Source organism: Mauremys reevesii, linkage group 2 (genome assembly GCF_016161935.1).
Source record: "Mauremys reevesii isolate NIE-2019 linkage group 2, ASM1616193v1, whole genome shotgun sequence".
NCBI lineage: Eukaryota > Metazoa > Chordata > Testudines > Geoemydidae > Mauremys > Mauremys reevesii.
The window spans coordinates 14,286,630-14,312,760 of NC_052624.1; the positions used below are offsets into that span (position 1 = coordinate 14,286,630).

A 26,131-nucleotide genomic window follows, 5' to 3' on the forward strand; every position below is an offset into this window, starting at 1 on the left:
AATTTACCTTGGTCACTCACAATATGATATTGTACACACTAGTGATAGAAAAAGCTGGGGATTCAACTGAGTGTCTAAAGTCATACTTTGCCCCTTGAATCTTATATGTTCACCTAACTACTATGACCCTTGCCTTCAGCATCTCCAGGTCACATTGCAAAAACTCACACTACTTGAAGCTAGTTGTGAAGGACACACTATACTGATTTACAGTAACTGAGGATCTGATCCATACCGTGCCCTTCAAGATTACCTGTTGTGAATGTGTAATGTCATTTTTCTGTGATATGTAGAGAAATACTATATTAGTAGTTTAGAAGAAAGTGAAATACTGTGATACGATGGAGACTAAGACCTGACATTTTCATACTCAGTTTCAAAAATAGGTAAAATTTCATTTTTGTGAATCAATATCACTTTGGCTCAGGCTCAGAAGTGTCAGAGAAAAGAGGAAAAAAAGGCTTGTGTCAGCAGAGAAGACAGTAATTTTGATAGCATGAAAGAACTGAGCAGCAAACTCATTCAAATATAGACTGGAATTTATAGAAAGACTATTAGATCATTGTATATGAGTGCTAATGTGAATCATTGGCATATAGTAGTAGCAAAAACTTAGTAATATAGTGGGAAAACAATTACATGTTGTGATAGAGGGTGTAAATGCATTTTTAGATTTCTTTTATGTTAAGTCAAAGTATTTTATGTGGCAGAAAGGCTTTGAAACCTGGATAACTGGTCCAAATCTTTCCTCAGTTAAAACTATGCAACCCCTATTGAATTCCACAGGAATTGCACAAGTGTAGCTGAAGGCAGTTTTGTAAGTAACATATCTACTGCTTTTCTTTTTTCTGCTAAGCATTACCTATATGTGGGAAGATCCTACATAAGGACTTGCCACTGCCAGGGGATCAGTTCCAGATCCTGGTAGATCCAATGAAGGTGATGTCTGTCACTGTGGGGGTCCTGTGCTCTAGACACAGCTGCTTCTTCCCCTCCCAGTCCTTTGGCCCCACGGCGTCAGTTGGAGAGCCTTTATTAGGATAACGGGAAAGAAAGGAAAATGTGTTGTAGAAGTGGCATTCTATATACCTGTCTTGGGCAAGCTGTACTATCGGTATATTACAAGTCTGATGTGATATCTTTGTTGTCTGTTGGCCATAGAGGAAAGTTGATACGGGGGATTGTCAATCATCTGAACTGTCTATGGACAGTAAGATGTTGATGTCTCTGATCTATAAAAGGGAAGTGAACCAAAAGATTATATACAATTGTCTGTAGGCCATTTGCGATCGGTGGTCCATGATGATTTTTAATCCAGACCGGAAATTATATGAAACAGGACAGATAGAGAGGAGGGTTTTTGGTGTATCAGTAAAGGCAGCATGAGGATATAGGGGTATAGTTAAGACAGCTTGTACAATCTTAACTACAGATTTGTCCCCAGTGTTCTAAAAATGTTGTTCTGAATCAAGATATTTATTTATAACCTTAACATTATCATTTTGTCTTGGAAATGCTATAGTTTCTGCTCAAACCATATAGACCTTGAAGGCTTTTCTGGCCATGTCAAACCCAGCAAGCACAAACTTGACTAGTACAACATTTGAGGTTTCTTTCCAGCTCTTTCCCCTAATTTGAAAGTTGTATGAAACTTGTAAGAAACAAGAAAAGCTTGCCTGGGTTTGGGATTTGTTATGAATCCGAAATGTATTCACTTGAATATAGGGTGAATGTCATGCTATACTTGCACTCAGTTTAGGACACTCCCACTGCACCCTCCCAATAAGCCCAGGCTCCCACTTGAAATATTTCTTGGAGGGGATTCCCAGTGGCCTGCTTGACTGCTCTTTTTCAAAGTGTTGCCTTTGGGAAGCTAACTCGCCCCACTGGCTGTGCTCTGTGTGAAGGTTAAAGGATCACCCATATCCTACTTTTGAGGGGTACTGGGTTCTACTTTGTCCTTTACTGGGCAGTGAACAGACGTTCCTGTCCTAAGCAGGAGGTGACAGCTTTGACATCTGTTTACTCTATGAGATCATTAGCAGAGGTTACTCCTTGAAACACCTAGCCAGATGTAATGAGATCCACTTTGGAAGTTAAAGTCGCCATCATGCATGAGTCAGAATGTGTAATTTATGTAAATTGGTCATAAGTTCTGCTATTTCCCCAAGAGAGATTATGGTAGATCTTTTTTTTTCATACCAGTGGAGCTTGTAAGTCTGCTCAAAACTTACATGCTGAACTGACACTTTCCAGGTTACTCTTGAATTGTGCAAAACGTCTCATGGAAGTTACAGTATCTGCAGCAACCTTTACATATCTATGAGAGATTCATTATTGATCCTCTAATAACTGATTTTCCACACAACATGAATAAATGTCATGCTGACATGAATCAAAACAGACCATTATATTAATCCTCATGAAGAAATAATGTATTTAGAATCTTGTTCAAAACAAAACAAAACAAAAAAAGGGAAGCTCCAAAAGTGAATATTCTACCATTACATTCAAATACTTTATTGTTATTCAGTAGTGCCCCCAAGTGCACTAGGTGTTTCACAGAAAACAAAAAACAGGTTCCTGTCCAGAAGAACTGACAATCGAAGGGCCTGATCCTGCCAACACTATAGAGTAAGAATCTTTACTCAAAATAGTTGCCACTTCAGTAAAAGTATTTATGAGAGTAAAGTTACTCATGTGTGTAATTGTTTGCTGAAATGACATGGAGTTGCTTAGGGTACGTCTTCACTACCCGCCATATCGGCGGGTAGCAATCGATTTCTCGGATTTCTCATCTAGACGCGATATATCGAACTCCGAACGCGCTCTCGTCGACTCCAGAACTTCACCACTGCGAACGGCAGTGGCGGAGTCGACGGGGGAGCCGCGGACGTCGATCCTGCGCCGTGAGGACGGGTAAGTAGTTCCAACTAAGGTAGTTCGACTTCAGCTACGCTATTCGCGTAGCTGAAGTTGCATACCTTAGTTCGACACCCCCCCCCCCAGTGTAGACCAGGCCTTAGATTTTCAAAACAGTTGAATGTAGCAAATAGCTGTTTAAGGCTTTGCACATGTAATACCTATAGTAACTGCATGTTTTTCTTTCATTTCTCTTAAGGTGGTTGTGAATGCCTTAGTAGGTGCCATCCCTTGCATCATGAACGTTGTGCTTGTCTGCCTCATTTTTTGGCTCGTTTTTAGTATCATGGGAGTGAACCTATTTGCAGGAAAATTTGGAAAATGCGTAAACTTGACTGAAGAAAAATCAGAAATAAATAACAGTATTAAGAACAAATCGGATTGTTCAAAGTATAATGACACGCAAAAAATATATTGGATAAATGTTACAGTCAACTTTGATAATGTTGGTTCTGGTTATCTGGCTCTTCTTCAGGTGGTAAGTTCTATTTTGCTGACTGGCACATTGTGGGGTGGGGTGGAATCAAGGTTTTTCCAGTTGCTTACCCACATCTGCAAGGAGTGGGAAGCAGTGGCCCTGGGGAGCCTTTTGTCTCATCCCCTCCCCATGTTCAGACCGGCAATATGGTTAGCCCATTCAGGGTCCCTTCCTCCAGTGTATGCACATATAGTGTCCAGTGGTGAACTATGAACTTATTATGTAACCATTTGAAAATGTGCTCCTCTGATTTGCAGCTGTCTCCTGGGAAGACGGCATGAAATGTTTATTATAATTTCATTAAACTAAATGCAAAATTCTCTCCTGCACTGAGTAAAGCTCAGTGCAGAAATGGGAAGTGAGGAGAGAGCAACAGTGGGCTGGTTCCAATTCCCTGATTTGTTGTGATCAACCCCCCCCCCCCAAAACAATTTAGAGCTGTTGTCAGGCAGCTTTGTTTTTTGTCATTAGATTTGGATCCTTAATCAGCTATAACCAATGGAGGACCGCTGTAGCGGTACTTCACTGCAACACATGTCCTTCTTGCCCCTGACATGCTTTCTACACTGGTAGGGGTGAGGGAGGGTTGACACCTAGAGCCCAACTCTGTCACAAACTTGTCAGTAAGGAGAATGCCTACACCAGAGGAATTCTGTGCTGGGCATTTCTGGACAGACTATAGTCCCTTTGCACCATCTCAGAAGCACAAAGATGTTGTAAACAGGCTAAATAATCTCATCCTAAAACTTGAATATGATTTTAATAATTTTTCTGTTATTCTAGGCAACATTTAAAGGTTGGACAGACATTATGTATGCAGCAGTAGATTCACGAGGGGTAGGTCATGAAAATTAAAATGTTCTCTCTTGTAACCATCTCTCCGATTTTTACTTGTGTTTTGTAATTTTCATGCTTATTAGTGTTGGTGAACACAATGTGTAGATCTAATCTGTTCATTGTTTTTTTTGGTGCTATCTACTCACTGAGCTAAAATGGATGAGCATCCATTTAAAATAAATGGTCAAGCATTATTTATTAATTATTATTATTATATTTAATGTCTGTATTACTGTGCCACCTAGAGACTTCAGTCAGGATTAAGGTTCCACTGTATTAGGTGCTGTACAAACACAGAGGAAGATACAGTCCTGCATCCAAAGGACTTAAATTGAACAAAATTACCAGCATATCTTCCGAGGAAATGAATGAGCTCAAATTGTAACCACATTCGAAAATAATTTTCTCAGGTTTATTTAAAACTTTTTGTTGCTTTTTTCCAACAGTAATAGAATAACTTTTCAACCAAAGGTTTAAATTGGAAGAACACATCTAGGCCAAGATTCTCAAAAGCAGAAGCTTAAAGTTAGGCTCCTAAATAAGTGACCTGATTTTCAAATTTTGGGCGCTCAACAGTTCTTCTTCGAGTGATTGCTCATGTCTATTCCACAGTAGGTGTGCAGGCTCACCATGTGCACTGGTGCTGGAAGCTTTTCCCCTAGCAGAACGAATGTGGGGGGAGCACCCCCTGCAATCCCTGGAGTGGCGCCTGCCTGGTGCGGTATAAGGAGAGCTCCCCCCAACCTCCGTTCCTTCTTGCCGCCAGTGAAGGTGCATCAGAACTGCTCTGCTCCAGCTTTGTTGTAGCTCATCCCCAGAACTGATTGTTCATTCAGCATTAGTACCTGTAGTTAGTTACCTGTTTAGTTAGTCAGTGAGCCCGGGCCAAGGCATGCCCCGCGCCCTGGGGTTTAAGTTGTGCAGCTCTTGTAGTCATTCTATGCCAAGAAGTGATCTGCACGCAGACTGTTTGTGCTGTTTGGGAGAAACCCATATCAGCGAAAGGTGCAAGATTTGCAAGTCATTTAAGCCTCAGACCAAAAGAGAAAGGGACATTAGGCTCTGGGCCATCCTGATGGAGTCGGCGCTGACCCCGACCCCGGCACGTCGCTGCGAACTGGTACCCGGCACCACGGCGTTAGTACGCAGTGACCCTCCGGTGCCATTGACCAGCTGGCACTGTTCCCCGTCCATGGGTCACGCCAAGAGGGCCAGGAAGACTCCCTCTTTGCAGCGGCACCAAGGGAAGTTTGGGACAGAGGCTAGGCCCATGTTGGGCAGTCCTTGATCCCCACCGGGCCCCAGGCCTCTGACTCAAGTTGAGCGGAGTAGTCCGGCCCCTTCGAGACAGGCCTCTCCGGATGTCTGGATGCCATCAATGCCTGATGCCCTCCAAGCAGCCCAGGATGTCATGTCCACGCCAGTGCCCAGAGTGCCACCGATGTCGGCCCCGCGCTCCAGAGGCAAGCCACCACTGGGATCTCCACAGTTGCCTCCAGCCCAGTACTGGTCTCAGTTGAGGAAACGTTCCCAATGCCGATCACTGCCCAGCGACCGCTCAGGGCAGAGTCCAGGTGGATCGCCCTAGACACCAACCAGACTGTCTGGCTGTGTCCCATACAGCCAGGACTCGCAGCATCACTCATCCTCAAGGAGTGAATATCGAGGGTACCGCGGCAGGCGTCGCCATCGGTCCTCGTCTCGGAGAGGGTACCACAGTCAGTCGTGGCGTGGTTGTCGATGCCTTTCCTGCTCAGACACCCGCTCCAAGTCTTCACCAAGACATCGCAGCCCCAGGGGTCAATCGCCGTCGTCTCGCCGTCATGAGTCCACCCATTGAGGCCATTCGCGGAGCAGCTATTACCATCGGTACCGGTCCTCCACATTGAGATCGCAGTCCCATGGCCATTGTAGATCCTGGCACTGCCTCTTCTCCCAGTCCAGAGACAGCAGCAGATCTTACACCAGCACAGTCTCCATTCATTGCAGTCCTTCTATGGGCCAGGCCAGCCAACCTAGACAGCCAGCCCCACCAGTGCCAGAGCATCATGGCCAGTCCAATGGTACCAGTGGGTACTCTGGCCTCCAGTGCAGCCCCCAGTGGGAGCTCGCTCGGTGGCTGGAGCTTTGGAAGCACCATCGGCCTCCCTTCCCAGACCCCCAAGAAAGCAGTTGGTAGGACATATGTCCTCGGCAACGTGTCCAGAGTCCGACCAAGTGGTGGACCCTCCAGTGTCGGCCGACACCCAGAACACCGCACCAACCTCTTGGCCTTGCCCGGAGGAGGCGATTGCAGCCCCTGCAGGAGGACTTCAGGGCCCACCAAGCACTCTTAAAGAGGGTGGCAGCAAGCCTACACCTCCAGGCAGATGACATGGAGGAGCCCTCGGACTCCCTGTTTAACGTATTGTCCCCATTGGCACCCCGTAGGGAGGCCTTGCCCTCTCCATGAAGGGGTGGCTAAGATTTCAAATGCCCTGTGGCAAACACCAGCCTCATTGGTCCCCATCTCTAAAAAGGCAGAATGCAAATACTTTGTACCCACTAAGAGGCATGAGTACTTGTATATCCACCCAACGCCCAACTCTCTGGTGGTCAAGTTGGTAAACCACAGGGAATGGCAGGTTCAGCCAGCCCCGACCCCAAAGAACAAAGACTTTTGGAGACTGGACTCTTTCAGAAGGAACGTTTATTCATCTTTGAACTTCCAGTTACAAGTGGCGAACCATCAGGTTCTCCTGTGCCGGTACGAATTCAATCTGTGGGGCTCCCTGCCCTAGTTTGAGGACTCCCTCCAGGAGCACAATAGGAAGGAGTTCAAGGTGCAAATGGAGGAAGGGGTAGTGGCTGCTAGGGCGTACCTGCAGGCAGCCTTGGGTGCTGCGGACATGGCTGCATGATCAATGGCCTCTGCTGTATCCATGAGACGGGCATCATGGCTCCTCCTCTCTGGGCTGTCCAGTGAGGCACAGTCTTCCATGCAGGATCTCCCATTTGACGGGAAAGCTCTGTTTGTGGAGGAAACAGATACAAGGCTGCATGGCATGAAAGACTCACACATGACCCTCCAGACTCTGGGCCTCTATGTCCTGTCTCTGGCAAAACCTAAGTTCAAGCCACAGCAGACTCCTGCCCAGGCCGCCCTCGCAAAGTACAAGGCCATCCATAAGAAGCAGCGGGACTATAAGAGGCAGTCTCAGCCTGCCATCCAGCCTGGGTCCTCCAAGGGCAAGGAGGTAAGATGGGATGCTTATTTTTGATGGGATGCTCAGGGGCACCCTGCCAGTCCTCATCAGGGATTCACCCCCAATAAAGCTTCCCTTCTCTAACCGGCTGTGTGATTTCTTCCACAATGGTCACGGCTAACCTTGGACCGATGGGTCCTCAACACCATCTCCCGGGGTTACACCCTCCAGTTTACTTCCTCCCCACTCAACCACCCCCACCCCGTCCCTCTTGGGGGACCCCTTGCATGAAGCTCTGCTTGAGCAGAAGGTGGAGTGGCTTCCAGGACTAGAAGCAATAGAGGTGGTGTCTGAGGAGTTCATGCGCAAGGGGTATTACTCCCCTTATTTCCTTATCCTGAAGACCAAAGGGGGGCTCAGACCCATCCTGGACCTCCAAGGTCTGAACCAGTACATGGTGAAGCTCAAGTTCCACATGGTCACCCTGGCCTCCATCATCCCCTCCCTGGATCCCAGGGACTGGTACGCCATCCTCGATCTACAGGACACATATTTCCACACCAAATATTCAAGGGCACAGGCGCTTCCTCCATTTTGTGGTGGGACAGAATCATTACCAATTCATGGTCCTCCCGTTTGGTCTGTCCACTGCCCCCAGGGTGTTTACAAAATGCATGTCAGTGGTAGTGGCCTACCTCAGATGGCGGGGGGTCCAGATATTTCCCTCTCTGGATGATTGGCTTCTCAAGGGCACCTCCTGGTCACAGGTGAGGGATGATGTGGCACTCCTCCTGTCCATGGGCAGTGTCTTGGGCCTGTTGGTAAACAACACCAAGTCCACGTTAGTCCCGATCCAACACATAGAGTTTATTGGGTCGTCCAGGGCCTCTTTCCTGCCAGATAGATTCAAGACCCTGAAAGGCCTCATCGACTTGGTCACAAGGTTCCACAAGGTGACAACAGCCAGGGTTTGCCTGCAACTCTTGGATCACATGTCAGCGTTCACATTGGCGTGCATGTCCATCACGCCAGACTCAGGATGAGGCCCCTCCAGCTTTGGTTGGCCTCAAAGTTCTCCCAGGCCACGGACAGGATGGACAAAGTCCTCACTGTGCTGGACTCTGTGATTGCCTCCCTACAGTGGTGGTCCGCACCAAACAACATTCTCCAAGGGGTCCCATTCAGGGACAGGGCCCCGTTGTTGGAGCTGGTGTCCGATGCATTGGACCTGGGTTGGGCCATGTGGGAAACTTTCAGATCCAAGGCCTGCGGTCAGCTTAAGACCTGACCCTACATATAAACGTCAAGGAGCTCAGAGTGGTACAGCTGGCATGTATGGCCTTCCGCTCACACCTGGAGGGCAAGGTAGTCAGAGTCCTCATGGACAACATGGCCCTGATGTTCTATATCAACAGGCAAGGCAGGGCCTGATCCTCTGTCCTCTGTCATGAAGCACTCAGGCTGTGGGACTTTTGTATAGCCCAGGACATCCATCTGAAGGCCTTCCACTTACCGGGCGCCCAGAATGAGAGGGTGGATTGCTTGAGCCAGGGGCGGCTCCAGGCCCCAGCACGCCAAGAGGACCAGCGGACCATCCGCAGGCAAGCTGCCGAAGGCAGTCTGCCTGCCGTGCTTGCAGGGCCGGCTTTAGGAAGTGCGGGGCCCAATTCGAACAGTTTTGACGGCCCCCAGCAGGGATGACTTTAAAAAAAAAACATGTAAAAAAACATGTGGGGCTTGTACTCACTGGACAGTGCTCCGAGTCTTCGGCGGCACTTCAGCGACGGGTCCTTCACTCGCTCCAGGTCCTCGGCAGCACTGAGGGACCCACCACCGAAGACCCAGAGCGAGCAAAGGACCCACCACCAAAGTGCCACCGAAGACCCAGAGTGCCGCCGGGTGAGTAAAAATTAAAAAGGCACCTCTAGCCAGGGAAAGGATTCTCACTGGGCGCGGGGCCCTCTTAGGCGCGGGACCCGATTCGGGGGAATTGGTGGAATAGGCCTAAAGCTGCCCCTGCGTGCTTGGGGCGGCAAAATGCCTAGAGCCGCCCCTGTTTGAGCAGAGATTTTTCCTAGCAACATGAATGGTCCCGCCACCTGGAAGTAACCCAACGGCTCTTCCAAAGGTGGGGAACTCCCCAGGTGGACCTATTCACGAACTGGTGATGCCCCGGTGGGGAGGGGGGGCATAGGGAGAGGAGACTGGAGAGGGGTGCTATCTCTGATGCCTTTCTCCTGTCCTGGTCAGGCCGGCTTCTCTGTGCCGTGCCCCCATTCCCTCTAATCAGCAGGGTCCTGGAGAAGATAAAGTCAGACAAGGCCCAGGTCCTCCTGATTGTCTTGGCGTGGTCCAGACAGCACTGGTATGGGACCCTCATGGGCCTGGTGGTAGCTCCGCCATGACCTTTGCCGCTCTGTCCAGATCTGTTCTCTCAGGACCAGGGCCACCTCCTCCATCCCAACCTAACAGGTCTTTACCTCACAGCGTGGCTGCTCAGTGGTTAGGTGGAGAGGAAAGGACATGCTTAGAGCAGGTTCAACGCATTCTCCTTAAAAGTAGACAGCCCTCCACTCGCTGCACTTATTTGGTGAAGTGGTCCCGGTTTTCTAGGTGGGCGGCTGACTGGGATGTCTCCCCGGTGACCACCTCAATCCAGCTTATCCTTTATTACCTCCTGCAGTTGAGGTCCCAGGCCCTGGCACCCTTGTCAGTCAAGGTGCACCTGACAGCCATATCGGCCTTCCATCCACCAGTGCAAGGGCACATGATATTATCCCATGCTATGACTGGCCAGTTCCTTAAGCGTTTGGACCGTCTTTTTCCGTATTCTAAACCCCCAATCCTGCAGTAGAACCTAAACCTGGTGTTGGCTTGTCTCACGGGGCCTCTGTTTGAACCACTGCCTATGTGCTCCTGGTCTCACCTCTCATGGACAGTGGGCTTCCTGGTTGCAATCACGTCGGCCAGTCGAGTCTTGGAGCTCAGGGCCCTGACCTCCGAGCCGCCCTACATGGTCTTCATAAGGACAAGGTCCAGCTCTGCACACACCCCGTGTTTCTCCCAAAGGTGGTCTCCGCCTACCACATGGGTCAGGATATTTTTCTACCAGTCCTCTGCCCCAGGCCTCACGGGTCCAGTGAGGAGCACCCTCTCCACATGCTCGATGTGTGGCGGGGTTCTGGCTTTCTATCTCAAGCAGACTAAGCCATTCAGAAAGTTCTCGCAACTGTTTGTCGCCTCGGTTGAGCGTGCAAGGAGCCAGCCGATTTCCACTCAGCGGCTTTCCAGTTGGATCACTTTGTGCATCTATTCCTGTTATAAGCTGGTGGGTGTTCCCCCGCCAACCATTCTGAGGGCACACTTGACTGGGTGCAGGCCTCGTCGGCTGCCTTCGTAGCCCACGTCCCCATCCAGGACATTTGTAGGGCTGCCACATGGTCTTCGGTTCACAAGTTCACCTCACACTGTGCGATCATCCTCCAGACCAGGGATGACGCTGGGTTCGGCAGGGCTGTCCTCCATCCTGGGAACTTGTGAACTCCTACCCACCTCCAACAGATATAGCTTGGAATCACCTATTGTGGAATACACATGAGCAATCACTCGAAGAAGAAAAGACAGTTACCTTTTCTGTAACTGGTGTTCTTCGAGATGCGTTGCTCATGTCTATTCCACATCCCACCCTCCTTCCCCTCTGTTGGAGTTGTCTGGCAAGAAGGAACTGGGGTGGGGGGAGCATGCAGCTCCCCTTATACCATGCCAGGCAGGCGCCACTCCAGGGGTTATGGGGGGCACTCCCCCCTCCAGGTACTGGTAGGGAAAAACTTCCGGCACCGGTGCACATGGTGATCACGCACACCTATTGTGGAATAGACATGAGCAGCACATCTTGAAGAACATCAGTTACAGAAAAGGTAACTGTCTGTTCCCACCGACCTCAATCAAAGCTGTGGGTTGCTCCTCGAACCTTTGAAAATCATGCCAGTAAGATGTGATTCAACTTTAATTGAAGTCAATAAAGACTCCTATTGACTTCAATGGAAGTTGAATTGGGCATATATTAAGTCACAATATATAGTTTAAACAGAAGGTTAAAAAGAGAAACTTTTTCTTGTGTCCTTGCATGAAGACAGAAGTGCAACTCCTCTCACTCTCCTTAAAATAATTAATTCTTCAAGCTTTTAATGTTTTTGTCAGCAGCGTAAATGGAATGGGAGATATTGTCCTATAAGTTTCTTAGCACAAGTATAATCAACATCAGTGTGAGGTGCAGTGATCTCTTCCATATGTGGACAGAGAAGACCTTAAAGATTGCAGAGAAATCAAAACAACAGACAATAGCAGTAATACCACTAAAATACATTGGGCCAAATTCATTGCCCATTTACTTCATTGACAACAGAAAATTAGGCATATTATTTTTAGAAGATATTTTCAGGTCCCCAAGAAGGATAGCCAAGTGCTAGGAGAAACATTGCTCTCAGTAAAATTGTCATCCACATCTTCTGTGGTGTCCTTAGATTTAACTTTATCCAACAGTCACACTGTAGATTTTCTCTCCCCTCCTCAAATGCACTCATGAAATGTAAGAATTACTTATTCCTGGGGGGATTCTGTGCCAAAAAATTCAAAATTCTGCATATTTGTATTTGTCGTAATAATACAATATAATCACCCCAGTTTCAATTGTTTTGGTAATTTATTTAAACTACAATACAGAAAAAAAGTCACAATAACTATTCAGCATTTCCTAAACATGTGAAAGTTAAGTTACAAACACTTGGTAGCATACCCAGCATTCTAGTTATAATCCTGGATTTTCATTTAAATTACATTACGGAACACCAAACAGCAGCAGCAAATAAAATAAAATAAAATAAAGTTATTTTAAAGTGCTCAGACTGACAGACATGAAAGTCATACAGTTTTGCTAATCATTGTCCTGGACCTGGCTGGGTACTTTCGGAAGTGCTTGGTTCTGATTGTCCTGATATTTTATTTGCCCTCAAAATCTTTTTTTTTTTAAATGGGTACGTAAAATAAATCCTGAACTGTAATCTAACTCCATTGTGCCACTTTGGAACAGGAAAAAAGGGAAAAAGTGCATAGATCTTCCTAGCTGAGGATTTCCTTACTGTCATTTATAAGAAGGCTCCTTTACATCACATTGGAAATGTAACAGCCTTAAAACTTTTACAGGTTTTATGCTCCTGGGGAAATTGACTGAGAATGGGAACAGTTAACTAACAACAGAAACATTAACAATGTTACTACACAGGCAGGCTGCTACATTTATGCCTTAGAGAATGAGCTCGATTAAACATCAACAGCAACTTTAACAATGCTACTACAGAGGCACGCTTCTACATTTGTGCCTACAGGACATAGCTAGCCTCATGCACAATAAAAAGCTCTACCCTTCCATGTCAGGAGCTGCAGTCTCAAGAAAGAGGGACAGATTCTCTCTCTCTCTCTCTCCTTGGCATGCATGTACACCTAGCCTCTACCCCCACACCTCGCCAGTGATCAACCACACAGGCATGCACACCCAGCCCCTCTCCCCCGTCTCTGTGGCTGCTCCAGGCACGCTGGAATAGATGCACTGAATGAGCTACCGGAGAAGAGGCATGTCCTCTGGCAGATTTTTCTTTCTTTCTTATGCATTTTTCTGCACAGAAATATGCAGGCCATATGAATTCTGTTCTCCTGCAGGGGCGCAGAATTCTGTCAGGAGTACTTATTGTTGACAACTAGAAGTTTTTATCGAGAAAACTTTTTTCATGATTTGTAGTGGTATAGTAAATTTGATATCCTGCAATGAACTCTGCACAGGGGGATCGAAGCACCGATTTGGAACTCATTCTAGGAACAGAGGCATATTGTTTTCAGTCATTTTTCATCTTAGTTATCATTTTTGCAGAAAGACAAACAGCCAATGAAGGAAGATAATCTATACATGTACCTCTATTTTGTGGTTTTCATCATCTTTGGATCTTTCTTCACACTGAATCTCTTTGTTGGTGTCATTATTGACAATTTTAACCAACAAAAGAAAAAGATAAGTATATTGGATATGTTTCCAGGCCCCTAATATATCCCTTACATGTTGTCTTCAACGTATAGGATGCCAACTGTACACTGAAGCTCTAAAACATTTATTTACATTTATTACATGGAACACCATCAGTATTGAATTTAATTGAGGCAGCATTACAAGTGTAAATGCTATGAAGTGCTTCCCCTTCCCCATGCCTTTCCCATGTTTCCCTCCATGTAGCCGTTGGCTCCAGAGGCAGCACTGATTCAAGAGGCTGTGAAGTCAGCTACACAGTCCCTTGAATGCTACTTCCCCTACCTTGGAGCTAAGCACTGTGGGACAGGGTCTGAGGAGCAGCTCTGGGATTGGGCAGTGCAACAGAGCTGGTAAGGGCAGCAACAACAGGTCAAGGGGAAGGGGACAAGTTGATCCCTCCCCAGGACTGGTGCAAGGATGTTTCGTGCCCTAGGCGAAACTTCCTTGTCCCCCCACCCCGCATCCTTGCCCTGAGGCGCCCCCCCTGTGGCAGCTCGCCCTCTCTGCCCTGAGGCGCTCCTCTTGCAACAGCTCCTCATTCCCCACCTTTTCCCCTGACCCCCAGACCCCAGCTTACCCCTGCTCCACGCATGAGCAACCTGAGCACGCCATTGCTGCTTCACTTCTCCTGCCTCCCAGGCTTGCGGCGCCTAAGCTGATTGGCACCGCAAGCCTGGGAGGTGGGAGAAGTGAAGCAGCCACGGCGTGATCGGGGAGGAGGCAGGGCAGGGGTGATCTGGGACGGGGAGTTCACCTGCGTGCTGCCCCCCCTTACTTGCTGCAGGCGGCCCTCCCCGCACTCCCCTGCCCCAGCTTCCTCCGCCTAAATGCCGGAGGCAACTGGGGTGGCCGAAGATCCGGCTGCTGCGGTCGCTGCTGAAGAAAATGGCGCCCCCAAATCCCAGAGCCCTAGGCGACCGCCTAGGTCGCCTAAATGGTTGCACCGGCCCTGTCCTTCCCTCATGTGCCTAGTCATTTTCCTGCTTTCTGAGCCAGTGGAGTGCCACCACATAACTTTTTAAAATGCATTTGATCCCAATTAGGTACTGTGAGAAGGATTAGTAACAGAAAGAGATAAAAAGGCAGAAAAAGAAATGTTAGCTTCCAAAATTTTAGACTCTTGCCTGGCAAGGATGTTTTTTTCTCATCAATAGTAACAGTATCATTATCTCCATATACTTAGGTGGACAAGACATCTTTATGACAGAAGAACAGAGAAAATATTATAACGCAATAAAAAAACTGGGATCCAAGAAACCCCAAAAACCTATCCCAAGGCCATTGGTGAGACCACTTGAGTTCTTCCAACTAAAGTATTTCTAGTCAGTAAAAATCCATAGTAAAATTAACTTAATCCACCCAAAAATGTATGTATTAATTAATTATATATAATGTATTTGCTTCCACTGATGTTCAGAGAATGTTCATAGAATTAATTCTGTACCAACAAATTGCCACTGAAGGATTATAAAGAATACATATTTATGAAGTTCTTTGCAGAAATATTTACCATGGAATTGATTATCCTTCAGAATGGGAAGGAAATTATGCTATCATTTTTTATACTCTACCTTTCTCCAATATATCTATCTATAATGGAATTAAATAACATTGAAACACATAAAGACTGCTAGTAAGTAAATACGCATGCCTAAGCATGGCCACATTTTCATAACTAATACTAAATACTTTTTTTCCCCTCCGCAGAACAAATACCAAGGGGTTTTTTTTGACATTGTAACAAGCGAAGCCTTTGACATTATCATCATGATTCTCATCTGCCTTAACATGATCACTATGATGGTGGAAACTGATGATCAAAGTATAAGGAAGACTGACATTCTTAACAAAATCAACATGTTCTTTGTTGCCATCTTTACTGTAGAATGCATCGTGAAATTATTGGCTCTGAGACACTACTATTTCACCAATGGCTGGAACATATTTGATTTAAGTGTGGTCATTATGTCTATTGTTGGTATGTAAAACTATTCCAACAACCTCAGTAATAGCCCTTTATATTTCACCACCATATATCATTTTATGTTTCCATGCCCCGTTCCTTTCTGCTCTAGGAGTTGTCCGTGTGGTTTTGGAAGTCCACTCCTACCCTTTCTGGATTCCCTACGTATCACATTTGGACCCATGTGCATTTTTGGCACCATTAGCCATTTTGAAAAACAAATAATTTAATTTAACTGGAAACATCAAAAAATGAATGAATAAATATAGATTTCATGCCTTTTCCTCGTTTTAAGAGGAATACATGCTTTTTTTATGCACTTAGTACATTTATGAATAAAGTATATTAATCAGTTCGACAAAGGATGCAAAGTGTTAGTGACAGAGGAAAAAGTACATCCTTAAAGTTTGTTACATGTTTAAAGGGCACAGTGTTTCTAGAGACATCTTTAGAAATGTCCAAGATGGCCTTTTGTGGAATTATTCAGCATAGCACATTAAAAAGTCAATGTATTAAATACCAATAAAAAGGACCATATATGTAGATTTCTTTATCTAAGTTATTACAAAACCTATGTAAAATTATCCATTAGCCTTTTTTCCACCAGTCTTAAATATGTCTACTCCCTCACACTATTAGACATATTTGCAGTAGCAATAAGAGTAGTGGGACAAATGTATCCTAATCTCTTCCTCTTCCTCTTTCCCTTTCTACCTCCTCTGTGATGACATAAGGGTGAAAACAGACAAGCAAAGAAGTGGGTCCCTGTAAAGCCCATAATGATTAGGAGAATTTTAAAATGTATCTTCTCTTTTAGAGAAGTATTTCTCTATAGTGCATGTTGCTTCAAGGACTTCCCAGCAAATAGCAAAAATAAATAAGTAGACCTAAAGGGAGAACAAGAGAAAGAAAACAGTTCTTCTATCATGTGAAAAAAAAAGTATAGATATTTCCATCAAGTTTTGACCAAATGATGTTTAGAAGAGCACCTTTTTCTTTCTGTTGTCGTATGAGACTACTTGGGGCTGCAGTGGAACACTTTAGAAAGACCAGAATAAGTTTAGCATTTCGTTGCATAAGGACACCCCTGGACTAATCATCTGCAGGGATTGAATCTAGGACATCTGGATTGAAAAGAATAGATTCTACTGCTAGAGAAAATGGAATTCTCCATTAGTTTGATGGCATTATCAGACTTATAAAGTAGTCAAATCACAAGAGAAGGGGACAAAAGTCACACTGTTAGCATGGATTACACTTATATTTACTTTATCTGTTTCTGTCTTGTCTTGCTTACATGGTTCTCATCTAGGCATCTGAGTGCCTATGATTCTGGTGTCATGTTTTGGTTTGTTATTTGAGCTTTGATTTTTTTCAACCTTTATGACCAAATGTTAAAACACAGTCACATAACCTACACACCCAGTGGCTGTGCAAAATGCTATACATAGAACACCTACTTACGTATACATGTGTGTTCTCCATGTGCAGCAGCTCACAGATTTTATGGGCACAACATACAATTCCATAAAGGTGTGTTATTTTTTTAATTTCTAAAGTTTTACAGATAAGCCATTAATCTTTTTTTAAAATGTGTAAGTTTTCCTGTAAGAGTTGTCAATGCTAGATCATCAACGCATTAATGTCAGGGACATACCAGTTTTACGAATAATATTATTTCTTTTAGTTACTAATTCAGAAGAAATTAGAAATTCTAACTGATTAATCCTTTTTTTTTTCTCTTTAGGTACTCTGGTTTCTCACATTGTTAATGCATTTGAAAATTACTTCTCACCTACACTCTTCAGAGTCATTCGGTTGGCTCAGATTGGACGAATACTAAGACTTGTCCGAGCTGCCAAAGGAATTAGAACTCTCCTTTTTGCCTTAATGATGTCCCTTCCTGCTCTTTTCAACATTGGCCTCTTACTTTTTCTGGTCATGTTTATTTATGCCATTTTTGGCATGGCTAACTTTGCTTATGTTCAGTGGGAGAGTGGGATTGATGACATGTTCAACTTCCAAACCTTTGCTAATAGTATGCTCTGTCTCTTCCAAATGACAACATCTGCTGGCTGGGATGGTCTTCTCAGTCCTATTTTAAACACTGGACCTCCTTTTTGTGATCCAAACATACAAGGTGTTGTGGGAGAATGTGGTAAACCTGCTGCGGGTATTATTTTCTTTGTAAGTTACATCATTATATCATTTCTCATTGTTGTAAACATGTATATAGCTGTTATTTTAGAGAACTTCAATGCTGCCACTGAAGAAAGTACAGATCCTGTGGGTGAAGATGACTTTGATATGTTTTATAAAATCTGGGAGAAGTTTGATCCTGAAGCAACTCAATTTATTGAGTATTCTGCACTTTCAGACTTTGCAGATGCTTTGGCAGAACCTTTACGCATAGCCAAACCAAACAAAATTGAGCTCCTAGCAATGGACCTTCCCTTGGCTAGCGGAGATAGGATCCACTGTTTGGATATTTTGTTTGCTTTTACCAAACGGGTGCTAGGAGAATCTGGGGAGATGGACAAACTAAAAGAACAGACAGAGGAAAAGTTTATGGCTGCCAATCCATCCAGGTTTTTTCATGAACCAATCACATCCACGCTCAGACACAAAGAAGAGGAGGTTTCTGCCATTATTATCCAGAGGGCCTATAGGAGACATTTGATTCAACGGTCCATGAAGCAGGCCTCTCTCTTATATCACAGAACTTGTGATGGTGACATCCTTGAAGATGCTTCACAGAAGGAAGGTCTCATTGCATTCATGATGAATGAAAATTATGGTAGGAATCTAGACAAGTCTGAGACTGTGTCTTCAACATCTTTCCCTCCATCCTATAACAGTGTCACCGGGGACACTAATGACAACCTCCAGGTAAAGACGGTGGACTCTTCCAAATGTGATGTACCTATAGGTTGTCAGCTATCTCCAGACAAAGATAAAGAATACATTGTTTAATATTTTGTTAATAATGCTTTAAAATATTCACAGAAGATAATGATGTAAATATACAGCAACCAAAGCAGCCTTCTTTTTAAACATTAGTTGCAAAAGAAACTAAGGTACTTCTATCCTTAACTATGGGAGTTCATAAGCTGTCACCTTTGACCTTGCTACATTCAACTTTACTCAATGTTTATATTTAGATATACCTAGGAAGTATCTGTGTAGAGTCATAACTGTTATATTGGTGGCAGTTGTGAATTAAGGCAGAATCCTTGGTATCTTATTACTATGGCCCAGTCACAGAGCTGATTAGAGCTGCACTTTGCTTACTTCTGCTAACCAAACACCCACCCATTTAGATTGGTTTGCCTCGTTGTGAACCAAGTTCAAGAAGTGGAAAATAAGTTTCAAGATATCTGGAAAGAAATAGCTGTCTGGGAAAGGAGTGGGAGAAAATATAATGGTTTGTTAGGGTTTTGAAGTAGGGGGAGAGGGTGTAAACCTGGTAGACTAATGACCCCCAATCTTTTCAGTTCTGTGACCCATATACTATAAACATAGCTATTGCATGAACCATTGATATGTCAAACTGTACTGGAACTCCTCCAATATGATGAATTTAAACAATAGCCATGGTATGTATACTATTGTAGTCAAGTTACTGCAGTATAATGACAATAAATGTAATACTTAACATTCCAAAAACAGTAATGAATTACATTAGAATTTTTTTTTACACAAAACTGAACTGCTTTTCCTCTGGAATTATGAAGTTGGCATCTTTATCTTCATCATGTTTTCTTTCTAAAGATCTTTGTGACTCTTATGACATCATGATATCATTAGCCTGGACTTCTCCACAAAGAACTCTACACCTTGGCCTGCCTTCAGTCTCTTCTACCATGTGTGTAAATACTTATTTGAGATGCATGGGTTCATACTTTCTGTATGAACCATTTTGCTTTTCATTTACTGATTTGTCTTCCTTTCTTTTGCATTGTTAGGTATTCAGAGCCACAAGACCACTCAAGTCTCTCTTGACACTTACACTGCATATTTAAAACTGTTAATTGTATATGTAAATCACTTTTCAAGATAAGATTTTTAAAAAGTGGCAAGATTCATGTGACTATCAAGGGTGACTGGTCCAGGGGAGGCACAGCTTTCCTTTCTTCCCCACAGTGTTTTCAGACAGAAAAAAAGCTTGGCTTTGTGGCTGAGGCACTGGACTGGGACTCTGATCTGGGTTCAGTTCCTTGCTTGGCTACAGACTTTCCATATGACCATAGGAAAATCACGTCTGACTGCAGTGCAGATGTACCTTAATCTGTCTTTCACTCAGTTCCTCCTCTATAAAATGGGAATATTAATACTTCCTTTAATAAATCTCCCTTTCTCCCACTTTTGTCTATCTATTTAGATTGTGAGCTCTTTGGGCAGGGACTGGCTCTTACTATGCATACGTACAGTGCCTTGCACAGTGTGGTCCCAGTCTTAATTGAGGCTTCACGGTACTATTTGAATACAAAAAATAATAAATAATATTTATAATGCCTTTTATCTATCTTTCTTTCTGTTTTATTCCCCCTGCTTCTCCTGGTGTAAATGGTCTCTCACTATGGAGTTTTGGGCCCATGCTGTTACTTTCTCCCTGTACTTTGAAGCCAGACACCATGGGCAGTATCCTTTATTGGTGTGAATCAGCATAGTTTCATTGAAGTCTGTGACTCTGTACTATTGAAATCAGTGGAACTATGCAGCTGACCACCGTTCACTACCCCAGCTCCGACTTCTGCTCCAGCCCCAGATCCAGCCGCTGCTTTGGCCTCAGACCCAGCCCATCCACTACTCCAACCCCAGCAGCTGACCACTGTTCGCTGCCCCAGCCCCTGACTGCTGTTTTAAAATACCCTCCAAAAGCAGTCAAATTTAAATTCCTGCACATGTCCTTGTATGAGGTAGGTACCTGCCCCATCTTGTGGACTGCACACATACAATATTTAGCATTCTGCACACCAGCGATCTTGCAAAGCTTTGAATTATGTGTAAGTCTATGAAGCCCCCATCATCTCACCTTGCGAAAATGTACAATTACAAGTATTTCCTTTTCATTTGTAACCCTCGCTGGGAGACTAGCCAACCTTCATCTTTACTCTTCTGTTAAACAAGCAGGAGACTCTAGGACACCAAAAGAACATAGATTCATGTTTGTATGTTAAGGGCAGAAGGGACCATTATGCTTACCTCCTCTGATCTCCTGCATAACACAGGCCATAGGACTTGTCTGAATTAATTCCTGCTTCAGAGCCAATTGTTGTGACTGAACTAGACCTTATCTAACCAATCTTGATTTAAAAATTTACAGTGATGGGGAACTCACCACAACCCTTGGTTCCCTCACTTAAAAAATTGCACCTCATTCCTAGTCTGCATTTGTCTGGCTTCAATATCCAGACATTGGATTTTGTTATCCCTTTGTCTGCAAGCCCTCTATTAAATATATTCCCTATGTAGGTACTTATGCACCATGATCAAGTCACCTCTTAATGTTATCTTTGATAAACTAAACAGATTGAACAGATTGAGCTCCTTCAGTCCCTCATATAAGGCATGTTTTCCAATCCTTTAATCATTCCTGTACTCATTTTTAATTCTCTTCAATTTTTCAACATCCTTTTTGAAGTGTGGATACCAGAAGTGGACATAGTATTCCAGCCGCAGTTGCAGCAGTTGAACCAGTGCTAAATACAGAGGTAACAGACCGTTCCTACTCGATAATCCCCTGTTATTCAAGGATTGCATTGGTCCTTTTTGCCACAATATCACATTGGGAGCTCGTGTTCTTGTGATTATCTACCATTATTGCCAAGTCTTTTTCACAGTTGCTGCTTCCCAGGATCCTGTAAGTATGGCCTGTTCTTTTATGCATTAAGCTATATTGAACTATACATTGTTTGCTTATGCCTAGCTTACCAGGTGATCCAGATCACTCTGTATCAGTAGCCCCTTCGTTATTTACCACTCCCCCAATCTTTGTGTCATCTGCAAACTTGATCCGTAATAATTTTGTTTTCTTCCAAGTCATTAGGAAAAATTATTAAATAGCAAAAGACCAAGAACCGATTCCAGCACAACTTCACCAGACACACACTTGCTTGATAACATTTTGTATTATCAGTTAACCTCTGACTGTGACAGAGCACCAGTAAATATCTCCATAGTAAAGGGAAGTGAAACTGGCTACAACCAGTGATACTGCAGCTCTTCTCGGTATACCTCATCCCACTAGCTTAAGTGCACACACCTTTGACAGAAAATTATAGTAATCACCATGCTAATTTCCTTTCACATGCACACGCTGATCAGAACATGAATTAACGGAAAGATTTTTGGACCACTTAGCAATAATCAGTAAAACACCCATTTCTGTTAGTTCTATCAGCAGTTATACCATGGGATATAATTATTAAAAGGAATCATTCTGATTATCTAGTCCATTGGTTCTCAATCGATGGATAGCAACCACCAAGGAAGCCATGAAAGGCAATCAGGGGGTTAGAAGGTGTTAGAAATTTTATTACAATCTAAAACAAAGAAAATCTCACTCCCTTACTTCCTGCACAAGCTTGCCTTTCAAGTTAGTTTTAATCTGTCCACTTTTCAAAACATACAAATTATATAGGCTTACCGTTGTTACCACTGATACATTTTTACTCTTACTTTTGTAGCAAATGTAAGGGGGTTGTGAAAATTCTTGTCTTCGAATAAGGGGTCAGCAACCTGAAAAATCTGAGCAACACTTAGCTATCTGACCTCCCTCATAACAGGTCATTTCACTCAATTATTCCTCCAATGAGCCCAGTAACTTGTAATTGAACTAGACAGAACATACCATTTAGAAATACTCTCAATCTTGATCTAAATTTGACTAAAATTACAAGGCAATTAGTTCTGGAGTAATTTAGAATCTGAGAACATTAGCAGCAGGTGGCATGAAACTAGAAACGCAGGCTAGATAAAGGTTAAACTTGCTGAACACTTCCACCTAGTGGTTTTGGTTAAAATGACTTATAAAGAGAAACGTTCTTAACCTTGCATTCATTAATATGGAGTAAGGATGTATATTGTATGCTTGAAGTTCTTGTTAATAAGATACTATGATGAAGTAGGTATTAAACTGGGTGAAGCCAAATGATGTGGTTATATGATGTACTTTTTACAGTTCAAAACTCAGTGGGGAGATAGGAGTCTGAGTCCTATTTACTTATCTAAGTCATTTTTGAAAATGGGACAGAAGTTCCTAAGTCACATAGGTGCTTTTCAAAATATTATCCAAAGTTTTAAAGGACTCCTGATAGAAAGGGGATTTTTTTTAGGATAGTCCAAGTCTACAATCAAGGTTACAGAGGTTCTATCCAATGAGTGTCTCCTGCCAGGTTGTGTTTTCTTAGCCACTGAGTCACCAGAAAATTCTTACTACTTTAATGCCCTGTTATCAGTAACAGGACAGGGAGGCAGGAACCCTGGTTTCTTGTCCAAGCTCTGACAAAAGCTTCCTGTGAAAGCTTGCACAAGTTACTCAACCTCCCTGCCTCAGTTTCCCCACCTATGAAAAAGTGAAAATTGTTCCCCTTTGGTTCCTCCCAGGCAGCCAGCCTTCACAGTGAGATGCTCCCTGTACCCATGCAACTTTGGACAAGCCAGCTCTTGGCTGTGATCCTGGTGTTTGGCAGCCCAAGAAGAGCACTGTAGAATTCTCTGCATCTGAGCGGCTCATGCTGCAGCCTCCGGGTCCCTTTGCGGTGCAGATTTCATGAGAGTTTTAAAAGATTTGTAACTAAACAGCTCTCTGTTTCATCACTGGTTTTGAGGTTTTTTTCCTCACACCTGCTAAACTCAATCCCCTCCTTTGGGCTTTCTGAGGATGGCTTGGAGGATGGCACCTCCTCTCTGAAATGGTAGGCAGACAACAGGCCACAGTGAAACCTGGCTCCCAGCCAATGTGTTGTTGAGGTCCCCTCGGAGACAGCTGAGCAGGCCACATGGAAGCTCCCTTCACTGAGAGCAGGCCAGAACAAATGCCATAGAGCTGGGGGGTACGTTTTTCAAAGCCCCCACCCCTCCTTGTTTCCCTCATTCCCTCAACTTGGAGAGCAAGCAGGAAAGTTTCAACGGAACCCCCTGAGTCAGAGGAAGAAATCTCTGATCTTGGTTAGCACATAGGCTAGGTCTGTGCTGTAATGGCTGAAAAGGCCACAAAGCTTTCCCCTTCCCACAAGCTACTTTACCTGCAAGGCCTCATGAAAGGTGCCTGCTCCTGCAATGTCTCGGATACCAGTGAGTCACTCGTATCCAATTGCTCTGGCTTATTCCTTGTTCTGTGCAACTGGCCTCCCCTCAGCCCGGACCCAGCATGAGGTGAAGTGATTCAGATCCCTTTCCCCTGGAGATTGGCCCCATCCTCTCATCTTCCAGCCTCCAGGATCCCACAGGAGGTCAGAAAGTGGCAACTATTTTCCTGAGGGAGACTTACAGAAAACCTGTCTGCAGACTGCCCTTTCAATTCTCAGGCCTGGTCTATACTACGCATTTAAACCGGTTTTAGGAGCATTAAACCGATTTAACGCCACACCCGTCCACACTAAGAGGCCCTTTATATCGATATAAAGGGCTCTTTAAATCGATTTCTGTACTCCTCCCTATCGAGAGGAGTAGCGCTAATATCGGTATTACCATATCAGATTAGGGTTAGTGGTGGCCGCAAATCGACAGTATTGGCCTCCGGGCGGTATCCCACAGTGCACCACTGACCGCTCTGGACAGGAATCTGAACTCGGATGCAGTGGCCAGGTAGACAGGAAAAGCCCCGTGAACTTTTGAATATCATTTCCTGTTTGCCCAGCGAGGAGCTCCGATCAGCACGGATGGCGATGCAGTCCGAAATCAAAATCCAAAAAGAAGCTCCAGCATGGGCCATACGGATGTGATCGCTGTATGGGCAGGCAAATCTGTTCTATCAGAACTCCGTTACAGAAGACAAAAGTCCAAAGCATTTTTAAAAAATCTCCAGACAGACGCCATAGCAGGGACTCAGCACGCTGCTGCATGACAAGCGTAACAGAAAGCCAAAGAATCAAATAAACACTCATGGAGGGAGGGGGGACTGAGGACTCAAGGTATCCCACAGTTCCTGCAGTCTCCGAAAAGCATTTGCATTCTTGGCTGAGCTCCCAATGCCTGTAGAGTCAAACACATTGTCCGCGGTGGTTCAGGGCATAGCTCGTCAATGTACCCCCACCCCACCCCGGAAGGAAAAGGGGAAAAAATCATCTCTTGACTCTTTTAAATGTCACCCTATGTGTACTGAATGCTGCTGGTAGACGCGATGCCGCGGCACTGAACTGTAGCATCCTCGCCCCCCCCCGTCCTTGGTGGGTGATGGTACACTATGGCAGATATCTGTTGTCATCATCAGCCTTGTGGCAGATGGTGTAGTGCAATACTACTGGTATCCATCCTTGTCATCATCCCATAAATACTCCTGACTGGCCTCCCGGTCATTCCCAGTAGACGGTACAGAACGGCTGGTAACCGTCTTCATCATAGCAACTGGGGGCTGAGCTCCATCAGCCCCCACCCTTCATGTGTAAAGAAAAGATTCTGTACTGCCTGGACTATCATAGCAGCTGGAGGCTGCCTTCCCCTCATTTTATTTCACTAACAAGTCACTGTTTCTTATTCCTGCATTCTTTATTACTTCAGCACACAAACGGGGGGACACTGCAACGGTAGCCCAGGAAGGCTGGGGGAGGAGGGAAGCAACAGGTGGGGTTGTTGCAGGAGCACCCCCTGTGAATGGCATGCAGCTCATCATTCCTGTGGGATCTGACATGGAGCGGCTGTGCTCTCTGGTTCTCTGATACACTGGATCTCTGGTACACTTGCCCCGTATTATAGGCAGGACTGATTCTATTTTTAGATACCCTAAAGGAGGGATTGACTCGGGGAGTCATTCCCATTTTTGTCTTTTGCGCCCCCGGCTGATCTCAGCCAGGGGCACCTATGACAGCAGCAGAAGATATAGTGCAATACGACTGGTAACCATCACCTCATTGCCAATTTACAATTTACAATGGCATGGTAGATGGTACAGAACGGCTGCTAACCATCTCTGCTGTCATGCAAAAGCAAATGAATGCTGCTGTATAGCGCTGCTGAATCGCCTCTGTCCGCGGCATCTAGTACACATACGGTGACAGTGACAAAAGGCAAAACAGTTTCCATGGTTGCCACGCTATGGCGTCTGCCAGGGAAATCCAGGGAAAAAGGGCGCGAAATGATTGTCTGCCGTTGCTTTCCCAGAGGAAGGAATGACTGATGACATTTACCCAGAACCACTCACGACAATGATTTTTGCCCCATTAGGCACTGGGCTCTCAATCCAGAATTCCAAGGGGCGGGGGAGACTGCGGGAACTATGGGATAGCTACGGAATAGCTACCCACAGTGCAATGCTCCAGAAATCAACGCTAGCCTCGGACCGTGGACGCACACCACCGAATTAATGTGCTTAGTGTGGCCGCGTTCACTCGATTTTATACAATCTGATTTACTAAACCGGTTTATGTAAATTCGGAATAATCCCGTAGTGTAGACGTACCCTTAATGACAATTGGGAATTAAGAACAATTTACTTAGATGCCCAAAAA

The 26,131-nt window shown here is 44.8% G+C and overlaps 1 protein-coding gene and 1 long non-coding RNA gene across 5 annotated transcripts in view; one reads left to right on the forward strand and one right to left on the reverse strand.

Moving 5' to 3' along the window:
* The window catches only part of LOC120396915 (sodium channel protein type 5 subunit alpha-like), a 148,134-nt gene extending 128,158 nt beyond the window's left edge, over positions 1-19,976 (forward strand). Inside the window, exons 16-22 of one of the 2 annotated variants that reach the window (XM_039522143.1) lie at positions 3,122-3,400; positions 4,184-4,237; positions 13,346-13,483; positions 14,678-14,782; positions 15,206-15,476; positions 17,209-18,350; positions 19,233-19,976. In XM_039522143.1, the coding sequence (XP_039378077.1) occupies positions 3,122-3,400; positions 4,184-4,237; positions 13,346-13,483; positions 14,678-14,782; positions 15,206-15,476; positions 17,209-18,350; positions 19,233-19,259 (2,016 nt within the window). In that variant the 3' untranslated portion in view covers positions 19,260-19,976. Of the gene's footprint in view, positions 1-3,121; positions 3,401-4,183; positions 4,238-13,345; positions 13,484-14,677; positions 14,783-15,205; positions 15,477-17,208 lie in introns of both variants that reach the window. The other variant, XM_039522144.1, reaches the window with a different exon arrangement.
* Positions 6,984-26,131, reverse strand: part of LOC120396918 — a 49,045-nt gene continuing 29,897 nt past the window's right edge. For 2 of the 3 annotated variants that reach the window (XR_005593535.1, XR_005593533.1), the window contains exons 3-5: positions 20,497-20,600; positions 8,118-8,237; positions 6,984-7,245 (exon numbers count right to left, since the gene is read on the reverse strand). This is a non-coding gene — a long non-coding RNA (uncharacterized LOC120396918). The remainder of the gene's footprint in view (positions 7,246-8,117; positions 8,238-20,496; positions 20,601-26,131) is intronic. The other variant, XR_005593534.1, reaches the window with a different exon arrangement.